The 17,089-nt window shown below is 43.9% G+C and overlaps 1 protein-coding gene across 2 annotated transcripts in view; it reads left to right on the top strand.

The window, feature by feature from the left end:
- Window positions 1-17,089, top strand: part of DGKG (diacylglycerol kinase gamma) — a 107,820-nt gene that overhangs the window by 49,116 nt on the left and 41,615 nt on the right. The window contains exons 12-20 of one of the 2 annotated variants that reach the window (XM_066618899.1): window positions 795-883; window positions 2,305-2,421; window positions 3,788-3,886; window positions 7,758-7,874; window positions 8,755-8,828; window positions 9,492-9,566; window positions 10,688-10,773; window positions 11,638-11,727; window positions 14,038-14,198. In XM_066618899.1, coding sequence (XP_066474996.1) covers window positions 795-883; window positions 2,305-2,421; window positions 3,788-3,886; window positions 7,758-7,874; window positions 8,755-8,828; window positions 9,492-9,566; window positions 10,688-10,773; window positions 11,638-11,727; window positions 14,038-14,198 — 908 coding nt within the window. The remainder of the gene's footprint in view (window positions 1-794; window positions 884-2,304; window positions 2,422-3,787; window positions 3,887-7,757; window positions 7,875-8,754; window positions 8,829-9,491; window positions 9,567-10,687; window positions 10,774-11,637; window positions 11,728-14,037; window positions 14,199-17,089) is intronic. The other variant, XM_066618900.1, reaches the window with a different exon arrangement.

The following is a 17,089-nucleotide window of genomic DNA, read 5'->3' as shown; positions in this document are numbered from 1 at the left end:
GTTTATGGCTCAGACTCCATTTTATTGTATTTTATGTTTTTATGCAAATGTTATGAGCCACTCTGAAAGCATTGGCCACAAGGGGAAAGGCAAAATGAAAATATGTTAAAGAAAATAAATTTCCATTTTCCATCATAGGGCCAAACAGCATTTATTTTCACACAGCTTCTGGAGTTCACTACTTCTGGCTCACTTTTTGCAAATCATATGCTGTAATATTTTTGCACCTTGTCAGAATTTCAAAAGTGGTTTCAATAAACATTTTACAGATAGGAAACTGAGGGTAAGAAGATTACTTGAGAAAGGCCAACCGGCTAGGTTTTTGAAACCTTTCATGGAAGACCCCGAAGATCAATCTTATATAATCGATTATGACAACAGATCACCAATCAGGGCAATATGGTTAATACTATATACCAGCCATTTTCAACCACTGTTCCATGGCACACTGGGGATGGTTCACTGTAGATGGTCCACAGGTGTGCCACAGGAATTGGGGGGGGGGTGTCATTATTAGTAGGGCCATTGGGGGATTTGGTGTGCCTTGACAATTGTCAGAAGCATGGTGTGCCTTGTCAATTGTCAAAATATTGATGGTGTGCCTTGGCAATTTTAGCGCCTTGTCAGTGTGCCATGAGATGAGAAAGGTTGAAAATCGCTGCTATATACTATCTCAAAGAAATAGGATATGTAGAAACTGGCCTTTAACAGCCCATCTTGTCACATCTCTGTAAACACATCATATGAACATGTGGTGAACTTAGATCTGCTGTCTCTCTTCTTGTTCTCTACAGTTTGTAAATATACTGTTCATGAAAGATGCGTGTCCAAAGAGATTGCTCCCTGCATCAGCACTTATGTGAAATCAAAGAGAAATACAAATGTAAGTGAGACTCATAACTCATGCTTATGAGTGAATGGAAGTGAGTTACTCATAACTCATGCTTATGCTTATTTGTCGATAATCCTCCATCTGTCCCAAACCATTTGCAATGCAAGACATGCTATCTATACAGTCACAGTAACACCATAATAGTACCAAAAAAGATTCCTGCATTTTGTAGGTAACTATTTCACTGGTTTGTCATGCTTGTGGTTTAATGTCCATGCTGAACAGGGCCAGCTCATCCTTGAGACTGATAGGGATTATCATATCAGACACCAAATTGGCAGTGAGGCACCAGATTGCCAGGGAGACACCCACCTCTTCCACTCACTCACTCCCACTTTTTCTCCTCCTCTTCCTGCTCCCTCGATTGAAAAAGAAAGCAGGGGTAAGAAGAGGAACTGTAGAGGTGAGGAGAGTGGCAGGTTAAAGCATCTCACCACTCTTCTCTCCTTCATACTTTCTTTTCCCTTCATCCAGTCTTTCTTTTCTAATCCAGAGAGTGGGAAGAGCAGAAGACGACACAACACCAAGTAAGGGAGAGCAGCATTCAGCAGGCTTCCTCAGGCACTGTGAGGCTTGGGCCAAAATGGATGCTAAACTGAGAAGGAAAGAAACTGCCTTCTGGACAAACCCAAAGTTATTTGTTGCAGATAACTCCATGAGCCACATCTGCCTATTTCATTATGTAGCAAGTGTCCAACAGCACCACTTTAATGGCAAAACATCAGGGAGTCAGGCTGCAATCCTATTTACACTTATGTGGGAGTAAGCCCCATTGACTATAATGGGACGTAATTCTGAGTAGACTTGCATAGGGTAGGGCTGTTAGGGCCCAGTCCTATCCAACTTTCCAGCACCTTTGCAGCCGCAATGGAGTCTTGAAGTAAGGAACAAGCATTCCCTTACTTTGAGGAGGCCTCTGTGACTGCCCCCCACCACAGAATTCAGCACACACCCCATTAGCACAGCTGCCTCAGTGCTGGAAAAGTGGATAGGATTGGGCTCTTAGTCTCTTTCAAGCTTCTGACCTCCCATGAACTGGCAAACAGCTGAAGATCCACCAGTCTAGATAAGCTGGCACAGGGGGTTGGAGGGAGGTAGAGAGAAGGTCGAACGGGACAGTGAGTAGCTGTAACAGGGTGGTAATGGAGGCAGGGTACAGGATGAATAGGGCCTGGGGGGCAAGTTCAGTGGCAGTGGACACCCCGAATTCCAACCCCCTTCCTGGGCCTGATCCGCCTTCATGGAGCAACGTGGACTTGCACTAGAGATATCAATGCAAACTTGCCCATAGCAGCTGCTGGGGCTTAGCCCAGGGCAAGGGGGCAAATGTCATCAACATGTAGGGATTTAAGTTGGATTGGACTGCCTGTTTCTTTATGTAGCAAGACTCATCTAGTCTCCTGCATTTCTAGGTTATGCAACACACGTGGATTGAGGGGAATTCCCAAGCCAAGTGTGATCGATGTCATAAAAGCATCAAATGCTACCAGGGCATTACTGGTCTACATTGTGTATGGTGCCAAATCACAGTGAGTACATGAAGAGTATGTAGTGCTACTTTTATCAAGGATACTGGAAGGCTCAACAGTTCCGGGAAAGTCATCTCCTAGGTCATGGCACACTGTGAACTAGCCAGAAATGAGGGAATATGGCTCCATTTCTGGTGAACAAGTGAAATTAAATGAAATTACATCATGAAATTACATGACCATGTCACAGAATGCAACTGAAACAGCTTGGAGCATAAATGTGCTTTGCTATTTTCTTGGTTAGGGATCATAAGTGCAGGATTGAATTCAGGACACTGTTGCCTCCTACCAGTGCCTTTCATGCACCAGTCTATGCGGTTATCTACCAGCTATTTTATGACATTTGCTCCAATGTAAGCAGGGAAAAGCTCTGCAGAAGTTACATGATGTAAAATCTCCAGGAGTTCTCAGAGGCAAGCTTGCAAAGAGCTCATCCAGGACCCAATGGTGTCACTACCATTGCTGTCACTGAGATTGGCTTTCCATGAGCCTCTTTTGGCAAGAGGCAGTAAGAGGCATAAAAGAGGCCATTTCTCAACTTCTGGAAATACAGTATTTCTCCTTTCAATTCTAAATTCGAGTCAGTGTCTGCAAAAATATCTCTGCCTTGTGTCCTTTGGTGCTGAATGCCCCTAGAGTAAATTATCAGGCACAGGAAGGAGGAGTTTGTCAGGCCTATAGAAAAATGGCAGGCAGGGTAAGCATTGACTTTGCAAAGCATTTTCAGTTATTAAATGTGCACTTGGGTGTTTAAGGGGTTGTTTTATTTACATATTCCACATGATGCTGCTTGTCCTCCAGAAAGCTCAGAGTAGCTTTCAGGAGGTCCCAGGCAGAGATCTCCCATTCAGGCAGTTTACAGAGCAAGGCCTGCCTGCTTTTAACTGTAGCAGCAGAACTGTGCCTTGCGTTCTTAGACCATCCTCTGGGCCATATGATATCTGCCCAGGCATGCTGAGACATGCACAAAACTAGCATGTTATGTGTGCAAAGACTTCTGGGGCCTCTTCACTTTGGAACCTGATTCTTGTGCACTTTTACAGCAGCCATACTGAAGAGCTGCCTTCTTAGCTGAGGTGCTTTGCTTTGAAGGAGACTGAATTACATGTGAGGGACCCCAGGATCTCATTAACAATAGTAGAGACTGATGTGGCAAGGAATAAATGGTCCCAATGGAAGCAATTGCTTTGTTGGGGCAATGGAGGCATGCTTTGCCTATTTTAGAGGATCCTGCAGATAATCTCTGTCCATAATAGAGAAGAACAAATGAATTCTAAATTAGCATAAGAGGATGGTAGATTTTAAAGGAAAGGTCTATGAAACCTGCCTGGTATATACTCTGACACTGCTTTCTCTCCTCTTGCAGCTTCACAACAAATGTGCCTCTCACGTGAAGCCTGAGTGTGATGGTGGGCAGCTCAAGGACCATATCTTACTGCCCTCCCACATCTGCCCAGTGGTTCTGGTAAATGAGTCTGCTTGGGACTCTTAGAATGGGTGTATATACCAGATTTTTTCTGTCTTAACAGCACACTCCTATTGGATAGGGGAATTGGATAAGATTGGGCTATGAGTTGTATTAATTTCTCTGGGATTTACTGCCCAATCGTATCTCCCACCATCGGTGCTGATGCAGTGACACTGTCAGAACATGTGATGCATCCAGTGGTGGTGGTGGTGGTGGGGAATCGACAGCTAGCAGGAGGTACATAAAAGTATTTTTTACTAACCAGCCATTTTGCTGGTGTATTTTCGAGGAGAGAAAAGGGGTGGGGCAGAGTTGCCAGGGAAAGGGGATAAGATTTTTTTGCACTCTGGTGCTGCCAATCCCTAGCATGTAGGAATGTGCTGGAATCCCTAGCATGTATGCACTGCTGAAACAGAGAAGCCTGCGTTGGCTCGGTCATGTTGTGAGAATGGATGATGGCCGGATCCCAAAGGATCTCCTCTATGGAGAACTCGTGCAAGGAAAGCACCCTACAGGTAGACCACAGCTGCGATACAAGGACATCTGCAAGAGGGATCTGAAGGCCTTAGGAGTGGACCTCAACAAGTGGGAAACCCTGGCCTCTGAGCATCCCGCTTGGAGGCAGGCTGTGCAGCATGGCCTTTCCCAGTTTGAAGAGACACTTGGCCAACAGTCTGAGGCAAAGAGGCAAAGAAGGAAGGCCCATAGCCAGGGAGACAGACCAGGGACAGACTGCACTTGCTCCCGGTGTGGAAGGGATTGTCACTCCCGAATTGGCCTTTTCAGCCACACTAGACGCTGTTCCAGAACCACCTTTCAGAGCACAATACCATAGTCTTTTGAGACTGAAGGTTGCCAAGAGAAGGTGCTGCCAAGATCCACCCCTTCCCCAATCCTCCCTGAACCTCCTTCTGCTTTGCCCTACCCCACCCATGACATGCTCCAATTTACTGATGGTGCTCCAATTTACTAGTGCTGACAGAGGCCTCTGGACCACTGCTGTGCTTGCCATGCTGCTGCCTGTTTGTGGCAGTGCCTGGAAGCATGCAACAGTGACCCAGCTTTTATGCAACCAAAAAACACTGTGTGCTGCTGGAATACTAGCTTGAGATCATGAGGTAACCTTCTTAGGATATAGCCCCACCATGTTGGGAGTAGTGTATTTTGTTTAATTAATTATTGTGGCTGTATGGTACAATCTCTTGAATTTTGTGCTGCCTTTTAACTACTGTAAACCTGTGTGATCACTGGCAAGCAAACAAAGTTGCAGCAATGTTAAGCAAAGAAATTTGAACTGAACCAAAGTGGCTGTAAGCTGCTTTCAGAACCGTTCTTGGCTTGAAAGTGGGGTATAAATATAATATATAAATTAATAGGAATATTATTAATGCGTTCACTGTATTAAGGTGTCCTAAAACAGCCATGCAACATTTTTAATGTTTCAAACCCTTGCTTAATGGCCCAATCCTATCTTGGGCTGGTGAAAGGAATGCAGGCTCACCAGCATGCTGGCACCTTTATCCTACATGCCATCTGGGGACGAGGGTGGTCAGGAAATGTAAGAAAGAGCGAAACTTAGTTTCTTCAGGCATGCCTGGGCCAGGACAGGGGTTCAGGATGTGGTGAATGCCACTGACACCACAATTTTTTCTGCCCTTCCCCCCTCATCCCTACTCCTCCACTAGCAGAACCCTGCTGGGGGCTGGTCTGCACCACAGTTTGCGGCTTTCCACCTGTTGCATCAGCAGCAGCACTGAGCAGACCAGCAGAGAGGCTACCCCACTGACAGGACCCTCATTGCTCTGGTGTACCTGGCCATAAGAAACCCCTGTTTGAAACAAGTGTAAACAAGGCCTCCCAGAGAGGTTTTCAGCTGCAAAGATTGAGCAGTGGTTGAGTTTAATGTAAAGTCTTGCAACAGAATCAGCTAGGAAGCAAGTCAAATTTTGAACATTTGAGCCATCATAAAAACAATTTCAAGTCACTTTTGAAGAGACTTATTTTGGAATTCAGTGCTACTCTATAAGAACATAACATAAGAACATAAGAACAGCCCCACTGGATCAGGCCATAGGCCCATCTAGTCCAGCTTCCTGTATCTCACAGCGGCCCACCAAATGCCCCAGGGAGCACACCAGATAACAAGAGACCTCATCCTGGTGCCCTCCCCTACATCTGGCATTCTGACTTAACCCATTCCTATAATCAGGAGGTTGCGCATACACATCATGGCTTGTACCCCATAATGGATTTTTCCTCCAGAAACTCGTCCAATCCCCTTTTAAAGGCGTCTAGGCTAGACGCCAGCACCACATCCTGTGGCAAGGAGTTCCACAGACCGACCACGCGCTGAGTAAAGAAATATTTTCTTTTGTCTGTCCTAACCCGCCCAACACTCAATTTTAGTGGATGTCCCCTGGTTCTGGTATTATGTGAGAGTGTAAAGAGCATCTCCCTATCCACTCTGTCCATCCCCTGCATAATTTTGTATGTCTCAATCATGTCCCCCCTCAAGCGTCTCTTTTCTAGGCTGAAGAGGCCCAAACGCCGTAGCCTTTCCTCATAAGGAAGGTGCCCCAGCCCCGTAATCATCTTAGTCGCTCTCTTTTGCACCTTTTCCATTTCCACTATGTCTTTTTTGAGATGCGGCGACCAGAACTGGACACAATACTCCAGGTGTGGCCTTACCATCGATTTGTACAACGGCATTATAATACTAACCGTTTTGTTCTCAATACCCTTCCTAATGATCCCAAGCATAGAATTGGCCTTCTTCACTGCCGCCGCACATTGGTCGACACTTTCATCGACCTGTCCACCACCACCCCAAGATCTCTCTCCTGATCTGTCACAGACAGCTCAGAACCCATCAGCCTATATCTAAAGTTTTGATTTTTTGCCCCAATGTGCATGACTTTACACTTACTGACATTGAAGCGCATCTGCCATTTTGCTGCCCATTCTGCCAGTCTGGAGAGATCCTTCTGGAGCTCCTCACAATCACTTCTGGTCTTTACCACTCGGAAAAGTTTGGTGTCGTCTGCAAACTTAGCCACTTCACTGCTCAACCCTGTCTCCAGGTCATTTATGAAGAGGTTGAAAAGCACCGGTCCCAGGACAGATCCTTGGGGCACACCGCTTTTCACCTCTCTCCATTGTGAAAATTGCCCATTGACACCCACTCTCTGCTTCCTGGCCTCCAACCAGTTCTCAATCCACGAGAGGACCTGTCCTCTAATTCCCTGACTGTGGAGTTTTTTCAGTAGCCTTTGGTGAGGGACCGTGTCAAACGCCTTCTGAAAGTCCAGATATATAATGTCCACGGGTTCTCCCGCATCCACATGCCTGTTGACCTTTTCAAAGAATTCTATAAGGTTCGTGAGGCCAGACTTACCCTTACAGAAGCCATGCTGACTCTCCCTCAGCAAGGCCTGTTCGTCTATGTGTTTTGAGATCCTATCTTTGATGAGGCATTCCACCATCTTACCCGGTATAGATGTTAGGCTGACCGGCCTATAGTTTCCCGGGTCCCCCCTCTTTCCCTTTTTAAAATAGGCGTGACATTTGCTATCCTCCAATCTTCCAATCTTCTAATTTGCTATCCTCCAATCTTCTACAAGATACTGTATATACACTAACAGCTATTGTTTGTACTTTATGAAATGTATTGTTGAGATATTATCCACGTTAGCATTCTGTGTTTGGCAGACCATTTAATATAAGAATTTTATAAACTATTAACTATGGTGTATTATAATCTTTTGGTTCTGTATCAATGCAGTTGGGATTCCATCGTATGATTTTCTTGTTGTTAGCCAGCCCTCTTCTTTATGTCAAAGTTCTTAAGCATTTTTTCCCTATTCCAAAGGATAGGCAATCCCACCCAAGACGATCTGACAGTGAATCACCATCCAGCACCACCCCAGATGACACCAATCTTATCTTCAGATACAACACCACAACAGTAGATGGTCACGGGCTGCAGGTGGGCAGCTTATGGTTTTCTTTTTTCCTTAGTTGCTTATGATCATGCATCTGTTTGAGAAAAGACACTTTATCCATCACACCTAAATTGCAGGCCAGTTGTGAAAGAAGATGTGTCAGAGAGAAGGTGACAATCTGCAGTTGTCCCTTACACTCTCCAAGAAGTCAGTCCTGGGATTTATACATTGAACACTAAAAGCCCTGGTAAACTGTGCATCCTCACTAACAGCTTAACACTTGAGACCATCCCCCTACAGTTCCCCTACCTTATCCCTGTATCCTCTTCTGAAAGATGCCTGTGTGCCCAATCCTATCCAACTTTCCAGCACCAATGCAGCTGCAATGCAGCCCCGAGGTAAGGGAACAAACCTTTTCTTACCTTGAGGAGGCCTCCATGACTGCCCCCCCCCCCACCACAGGATGCAGTGCATGTCCTGTTGGCTTGGCTGCATCAGTGCTTGAAAGTTGGATAGAATTGGGCCCTGAGTCATAGAAGCAAAGTCTGCAGAAGTTTTCAGGGACTGATATTGTCCCATTAATCTGTGTCTTCCATGTCACATATATTTTCTTGTACTCTTCCTCATTTATGCCTGGACTGCAGTTAGGGCCAAGGGGATGTACCTGTTATATAGTGGTCAACAGAGTCTGTGTATTGCAAGGCAATACATAGGACTGGCGTGGACAAGAGAAACTGCGCAAATTATTGGTGATTTCAGTCTATTCTATAGCACTAGATTCTACTGACCCAACACTTTGCCAGTTGCTTATCTTGCTGCTTATGAATCAGTGCCACATGACTCATTCTCCCCCATTCTGTATGAATGAAGTTTTGTATTCTGTATAAGAAAGCTCCTTGTTTGATTTGCTCTTTGATTTTTCAGATCACCCCTAAGCCTGGAACTCATCCACTGCTGGTGTTTGTGAACCCCAAAAGTGGAGGGAGACAAGGAGAAAGGTATATTCCCCTAATTCTATAGAGAAATTGCACCTTCCCAAGATATTGGTGTCTGTGTACCAAAAGCACCAGTGTTATTCGTTGCATGTGATCCAAACATCTTCTTTCAAACAAACTGCTTTCATAGCAGAGATATGTTTTCCTTGCACTTATAATATTGTGTTGCTTGGGAAATGTGATTTTTTTTTTTTCAGATAGCCTGCCCATTACTGATGCGAGAGTTATGTAGAATGTGACTGTGGGAAGTAATGCAGGCATTTATTAGCTGACAAGATAGGTCCTTTGCTGCTTTCCCTGGAAAGGACGGCAATAACTCAAGTTACTCGTGGACCTTACAGGAGGGATTGTAGGATGAGAATGAAGGCACCATGTTGTTAATGTTCATCTGAGAACATCATCAATTTTGGAGAATCTTGAATGTGCTGCCATGAGCTACCATAGAATAAATCAATATGTCCTGGCACTGAAGACCCTTGCATGGGTTGTTAGAATGTGCCATGATCTACACATGGTAAACAGCACCTGCTATATTTGCAGAGCTGCTGTGAGCTGGGGAAAAGGAGTATGAAAAAGTGATCATTCCCTCCACCCCCCACCCCCCCGAAAAATAATCATCTGCCTTGGCTCTCATTCATCACTTCTTGTTTTTCGTACTCACTTTAGGGTTCATCGGAAATTCCATTATCTGCTCAACCCCAGACAAGTTTACAACCTGGACCGAGGGGGACCCACTCCTGGGTATTGACATTCAATGCTCAACTTTCAGACCATCTTCATCCTGCATCCATTTAGCCCTCTTTCTTACTACACCCTCTTCTCTGTTCTGACTTTGTCCCATTTTCCTCCCCCTGCCCTTTTGGCTCTCCTCTTTTTCCTCCTCCCCTTCCAACTCTCTCCAATATCCCTTTCCATCTCCATCTTTACAGAGACTTTACAGAGACTTATTGACGTACCTTATACTGAGGAACTCAGCCTGCTGCCAGTTCTTAAAAGTATGTATGCAGTCAGTGCTGGAGTTTATGACATTTGTTTGACTGTCTTGCTGTAATAAACTCTGGTCTCTGGTCTCTACATATGGAGAAAAACAGTACACCCTCGTGTGTAACCTATGTAGTCCTAGCCCTAAGTCTATCCAATTTTCCTTACCTGTATCTGTAATAAATAAATAAAACATTATATATATAAAAAAAGAGAAAAACAGTAGATCTTATGCCAGAATATAGAGAATACACTAGTCATTTGCACAAGTCATTTGTAACAAGTCTGTTGTTTTTTATTAGATTTAGTTACAACTAAATTTAGCTGAATTGTGCCCAAAATCTGCACAGAATTACAGGAAAATTCTGTGAGCAGCATCAGGCAGAAATTTAGGCTCCTCCATTCAGGGCGCAATCCTAACCAACTTTCCAGAACTAACCCAGCCACAGTGCAGCCCCAAGGTAAGGTAACAAACATGCCCTTACCTCGAGGAGGCTACCTTGTCTTCCTCCCCACTGCAGAATGCAGTGCATGCCACATTGGCACAGCTATATCAGTGCTGGAAAGCTGGTTAGGATTGCGCCCTCAGTTATTTCCTGAAAATCAGATTTTGCATTTTGGTGATACTGACCATTATTCCTTCATAGGCATTCCTCTGAAGTGGCCAGCATAGTTCTACTGTTCACTGTTATATTGAGAATTAGCAAGAGCTGCATGATTTAAGATCCCAGAGAAATACAAATTTAACATGCCTTTCTTCATTTTCACTTTGGTGTGTCCTTACAGAATTCCAAAAATTCAGGTATGGCATTTTTACTTATTTATGAAAAGCAAAACTGTTCTAAACTGTTTCCTTTCCTTTTCCTTACATTTTTTCTTAGATTAAATTTTTTCCGTGATGCCCCAGACTTCCGTATTCTGGCTTGTGGAGGAGATGGGACTGTTGGATGGATCTTGGATTGCATAGGTAAATTAGAAGCTAGGACGCTGTATAAATTGAACTGCATTAAATGTGAGCAGCTACTGATGGTATTATAAATATTAAGAAATATTTATATACCGCTTTTCAACAGGAAGTAGCTCACAAAGCAGTTTACGTAGCAGAACAAATCAATAAATGGCTCCAAAGGGCTCACAGTGTAAAAAGAGATGCAGAAGAGACAATAGCAAAGACACCATAGTGGGCTGAAGAGGGACAGTTGCTCTGCTCCTGCTAAAATATAAGAGTTCACCACTTCAAAAGATGCCTCTTTGTCCAATTAGCAGGGGTTTATATGCCTCGAGTTGCTGCCGCCTAACAGCCCAGTCCTATAGGTGGGATGCAGCAATAGATCTTGCAATCCATTATCACATCCTGGGGCCACTGGTGTGGCAGCAGCTCTGTCTTAGAAATGGCAACTTCCTGTGGCTTCTTTCTACAACAGGTGATAAATCAAGGAGCTTTTTGCACAGAAACTTGACAGATGGATGGATGGAACCAACTGAAGCTTTTCCATACAAGCAGAGTTATGCTGTCTTCAGTTAATAAAACATTGTTCAAACCGTACCATAACATAGGCTACCTTGCTTTGTATACATTGAACACTTTCCATGGCTAGTGTGTTCTTTTCTGATTGCATGGCCAATAAATACAATTGCAGTCTTATGCCAATAAAGGTTAAATAAGAAAAAATAAATAAATAAAAATACAATTGCAGTGATTTCCATCCATAGCTCTGGGAGATAGTTGAGAACTGCCTATCTTCCTTTGCATGGCAGATTACGTGCAAAAACAAAGAAAGTCTCATTCATTGGTCTCTTTAGGTCTCTAATCCTCTTTCTTTTTTTGCAGATAAGGTAAACTTAGCAAAGCACCCTCCTGTGGCTATCCTGCCCTTGGGGACAGGCAATGACCTTGCCCGTTGTCTACGATGGGGTGGAGGTAAGTGAGATTGGCTTAGCATTGCAAGATCATTCAGTGTGACCTCACACCATGACATGCCAGTGATCCCTCCTGCCAGCAGACCCATGTGCTGCTGAAACCTGTCAACTGCTTCCAGTATCACCTGCCATTGTCCATGTCTTGTGCCACTGGAGTTTGTCTGTCACTCACAGCTCCTGAATTGCCAAGACTGTCAACCATGTTCGTACATGGTATCCATTTTTTAAACTCTTATAATATTAACTATGCAGTCAACAGCTCTATCAACCCCTTCAAAGCACTGCTTCCCATTCAGTGCCAAATGCCATTTGATTATATCACATATAATCTCAGCTTCTGATCACATGCCCTTCAGGTGCTGGTCGTGGACACTGCTGAGACTTTTCTGTAATGCTGCCATCACCACATTAATGTCGGTTCTCCAATGCGTTATGCATGAAAATTGGGACACACCGAGGGTATTGCCGTTACCATACCAAGGATGACTGCCTAAACCTCTGCACCACTGTTAGACATTGCTAAAAATTCTTCTCTGCCTGCTGTATATTGTATTTTTACTCTTCAATAGCCTGTCCTGCATTATATAAAAACAGATTTTTTTTCCTTGCCTAAAGATATGCTGACAAAATCATAACTGCCCAACAATATAATATCAGCCATTCAAAATGAGCCCCCAACCCCCAGTGTGTCAAATGGTGGCTATTATAAGATGCCATACAGCTCAATTCTAGCCAGGTTTCTGTGCTACAATGCAGCAGGGCTGGTGCAGCCTCCACGGAACCTAGCCTGGGAATTGTGGCTGCTGGAGGTCTCCTTGAAGTAAGGGGACCTTTGTCCCCTTATCCTGATTAAGGCCCAGGAGCCTCTATGGGGCTACTCAGATATGTGACAGTTCTATGGCTGGCACAAATCCAGGCTGCCCCATGTCAGGCTTGCAGGCTCAGGTGGGAGGATAGGATATGACAGAGACCTGCTCTCCAATCTCCACCTGGTTCATAGGGTTCTAACATTATCCCCATGCTGAGTCTCAGTTCAGATTGTGCCCTTGCCCCCATCCCATGCATACTGTTTACACAAGGAAACGAAGCTTTCATCAGAGCCCATGTGGTCTTTTTTCTTCAACAAATTACAGGGGTATGGTATTGACTGGAACCACAGGAGGTACAGTTAAAATGCCCTAACCCCTGCCACTGCCCTGATCTGGAATGGACCTCTCCGCACATTGCTTACACCAGGATAAGCATGCCACGTGCTGTTTGGCCTTTAACTATCCTTCAGGCATTATGTTAAAAGTTTTAAAGCTTCTATTTTTTGTGGCCATTTTGGAGGGGAGATTGATACACTGGCTGGTGGTAGTGTGGTGACCTTTTGGGCTTTAGTTCTGAACTTGGTTTTTTATTATAGCTTGCTTTTTTATTGTGCTTTTGTTGTAATTTTTCACAATGTTTTTGTTGACTGTGTTTTTTGTTGTGATTTTTCTGGATGAAAGCTGTCTTGGGTGACCTTGGGTGAAAAAGGTGGGATAAAAATCTTATAAAATAAATAAGTAAAATTATGTTAACAATACTGTATTCAAAAAAATCCCAGCAGGCAAAAAACAGGGACAGTTATTTGCTATGGATGGGCAGGCAAAAAAACAGAGGCAAAACAGAAATAGTTGTGAGCTTCCTCGGGCATGAGTAGATGGGCCTTTGGCCTGATCCAGCGGGGCTGTTCTTATGTTCTTAGTTATTTGCTAGGCACCAGAAAACAAAAACTATCTGTGATAAATTTGGACAGTTAAAATTTTTTAAAAAAATACAATTTTGCCACTGACAACCCATTCTTCAACATTTGAAATGTACAAAATTATGCAGGGGATGGATAGAGGGATGTTCTTTTCCCTCTTACACAACACCAGAACCAGGGGATATTCGCTAAATTTGAGTGTTGGGAGAGTTAGAACATACAAAAGAAAATATTTCTTTATCCAGTGTGTAATTAGTCTGTGGAACACCTTGCTACAGGATGTGGTGATGGCACCTAGCCTAGATGCTTTTAAAAGAAGATTGGACAGATTTCTGGAGGAAAAGTCCATCACAGGTTACAAGCCATGATGGGTATGTGCAACCTCCAGATTTTAGAAGTAGGCTGCCTCAGAATGCCAAGTGCAAGGGACTGGCACCAGGATCACAAGTCTCTTTTTGTTTTGTGTGCTCCCTGAGGCATCTGGTGGGTCACTGTGAGATACAGGAACCTGGATGAACCTTTGGCCTGATCCAGTGAGGCTCTTCTTATGTTCTTATGCCTTTTCTTTTTCCCCCTCATAAGGTTATGAAGGAGGGAATTTAATGAAAGTCCTGAAGGACATTGAACACAGTACAGAAGTAATGCTGGATCGATGGCAAATTGATGTCATCCCCAATGACAAAGAAGAGAATGGGGATCCTGTTCCATTGAACATCATCAATAACTATTTCTCCATAGGAGTGGTAAGCAATCTACATGGTTTTGTTCTGTGTCCTGCATGGCATTGTAATATTGGAACACCTTGTGGGGCATGTGCACATGGACACACCCCTGCAAAACAAGGCTCCTTACCTCCTCGCCCCGCTTCATCCTTGCATGGGGTTTAAAGTTGAAACTGCATGAGGAAGGCATGCTCCACTACCTTGCTCCATCCTCACACAAGTTTTACGGTATAAAGGGAATGGGTACCTTTAAACTTTATACACCACATCTGGATGAGTAAGGAATGAAGAGAGAGGGTAGCAACGTGATCCTTCCTTGTGCTGCATTTATACTTTAAACAGTGTGTAAGGATGGAGCGCAGGGAGAGAAACAGATGATCCTATTCTTGTTCATTTTAGCAAGTGGGAAGCAGATCAATGTGGCTCACATCCACAGCAGGCTGGAGGGAGATGGTGACAGCAGACACAGAGTGAAGGTGTCCCGAAACTGCTGCCCCTTTACTCCCTTTGCCCAAACCACTGATGGAAGCCACATCAGGTTGTTTCATAGCTGGGCCACCCATACTTTGTTTAAATACTAGTAATACTTAAACCATATCAGTAGGGACAGTTCAAATAGACTGTCCTCCACTGAGAATACAAGGTTGAGCACCTGGTGGGGAGTTAGGACGTGTGCACCAGTGTTATTAATTGCATAGTGGACAGAGCCAGCAGTCAGTATCATCCAAACTCATGCAGACAATTTTTAAGAGAGCAGATGGTGTTACTAGAGAAGCACCACTGCCCATGGTATATGCAGCAGACTCATTATTTTATTTTGTCCTACTATCACCTGAGGTCAAATTGGTTTTCTAGGTTTGTAAAGCATCACAGATACCTGCATACTTTGTTTACCAGAGACAACAGTGCAGTGTGTGCACATACCACATCCAATAACTTCTGCCAACTCACCGTTGTGATTTGGTGTACTGTTTCTTTTTCTGGGCATGCTGTCATCTTGGCAAATGTGAGGCTAAAAAGTATGCTTTGCACTTGGGAACAAAAATCATGAGCCTTGTGATGTCTCTTAGATCCCTGTGGGGATTAATTCTGCCAACTTGTGATCTGAGAACTCTCTTCTGCAACAATACATTATATTTTTAGTTCTGACAGTTCTCTTTGTGAGAAGAGGTGGGAGAGAAGCAATTATAGTCCTGGTTCTGAAGTCTGACGATATCTCTTACAATATTTTGTGCAGTTTGTCACCATTGAAAATAAGGATCTTGAGATGGAGACCTCAGCTAAGGGCCAAACTACTTCAATGCTTCAATGCTTCAATGAATGCTTGAGTTTGCCCCTTTTAAAAAATGTACTGTTCTCTTTCCCTTGACCCCAAACTACAGCAGCAGATAGTGGGCTTTAGCATTGGGCCTTACCATTGTTCTATCCCAATTGTTCATGCCTGTGCTATTTATAGTTTAAAAAAAAAGTTCCTTTGGCCTCCAATAGGCACTCTTAAAAAAATTACTATAGTTTCTGGAGAAGCATATAATCAAGATAGGAAATATGTTGGGGGCTAAGTGCTAACTCTGCCACCTTCTGTTGCAATACAGGCCATATACAGGTCCAGCCTATTTATACATGGATTTTTTATACACAGATTTGACTCAACAGGAATGGCCCCTGCAAATGAGAGAGAATGTGCTGATCCCTGGAGAAGGGGAAAAATGCATCCTTTAAAAATCAGTTTTAAAAACTGAACAGTCCTTTAACAACAGCCTCCTTAATGAGTGAGAGAGAGGGCAGCAGGCTAACAATCCATCAATCCTTCTTTCTCCTGCGGACCCCTCCCTCCCCCCAGCAAGTGAAAGAAAGGTGATCATTTTGCATTGGTGAAGGGAGGGGCTGAGTGAAGTGCTGATGGATTGTCTTCTTAATGACTCTTATCTTAGAGTCAAAAGGTCAGCAAGGCTGTTTTTCAATCAGTGGAGCAAAGAAACTTTGTTTTTTAAATTGATTTGCTATAGTGTGTTTTTTTCTTGGAACGGAAGGAATAATTAGTCTCAACCTGTAGTCAGAGTTAAGTAAGTAATAAGTAAGTAAGTAAGACTGGATAAGTAATATAGAAAAGGAAATTCCTATGTGTGATCAGTGTGTATTGCATCATGGAGATACTTCAGTTCTGGCGACAGGGCATATAAAACATCAGCTGGGCTAGGAGGGAAATGGCAGTGTAGTAACTTGGGATCTTGTTCTGAGGCCTGTACTACATAGAGAGCTATTTAGGGAGTTGGTTAGTCTGATCAGTAAGGAGATGTCCAGGGCAAGCATCACACAAAGGCCTGGCTCTCATGCGTGGACCATAATACTTTGCACTTCAGGTAAGGAAGTGGCATGATGGAATGCTTCTTCATAAACAGTAATAAAAAAGATCCTTGCACATAGAAGACTGAGTATCAGGGAAAAGGATTCTAGCCAGTTTTCGTCATATCATTCTTATTTTCTATGTGGAAGGAATTTATTGTATGAAGGAGCATTCCTTCAGGTAATTTCCCACAACTGCAATCTAAAGTCATAGAGGCCAAGACACTGGCTTCTTACTTTGATGGGCTTCAGAGGGCAGGCCTACCCCAGCATGTGCTGAGATCGCACAACTTTCATATGGCCCTGACTGCCTCACCTTGCTTCCTTATTGGCTGCTGCAGTTACCTTGAGAAAATCTAGAGTGGGGTGGCCAACCAGCAGCATGCCATGTGCCACTTTTTATGTAGAGAATCTTCAACATGCCATTCCACCAGTAGCGTACCAAGGGTGGGACAGTTGGCCCTGGGTGTAAAATGTGCCATTCAGTGGCCAGAAGACTGGACCTTCCTGGGGATCTCAAGGTGGGCACTAGGTCTACCCATCACTTTGAGTGACTGCTCAAAGCCAAG

Source organism: Tiliqua scincoides, chromosome 3, assembly GCF_035046505.1.
Source record: "Tiliqua scincoides isolate rTilSci1 chromosome 3, rTilSci1.hap2, whole genome shotgun sequence".
In the NCBI taxonomy this organism is placed as follows: Eukaryota; Metazoa; Chordata; class Lepidosauria; order Squamata; family Scincidae; genus Tiliqua; species Tiliqua scincoides.
The sequence above is the reverse complement of the archived record's forward strand: the minus strand, read 5'-3'. Positions and strand labels throughout refer to the sequence as shown.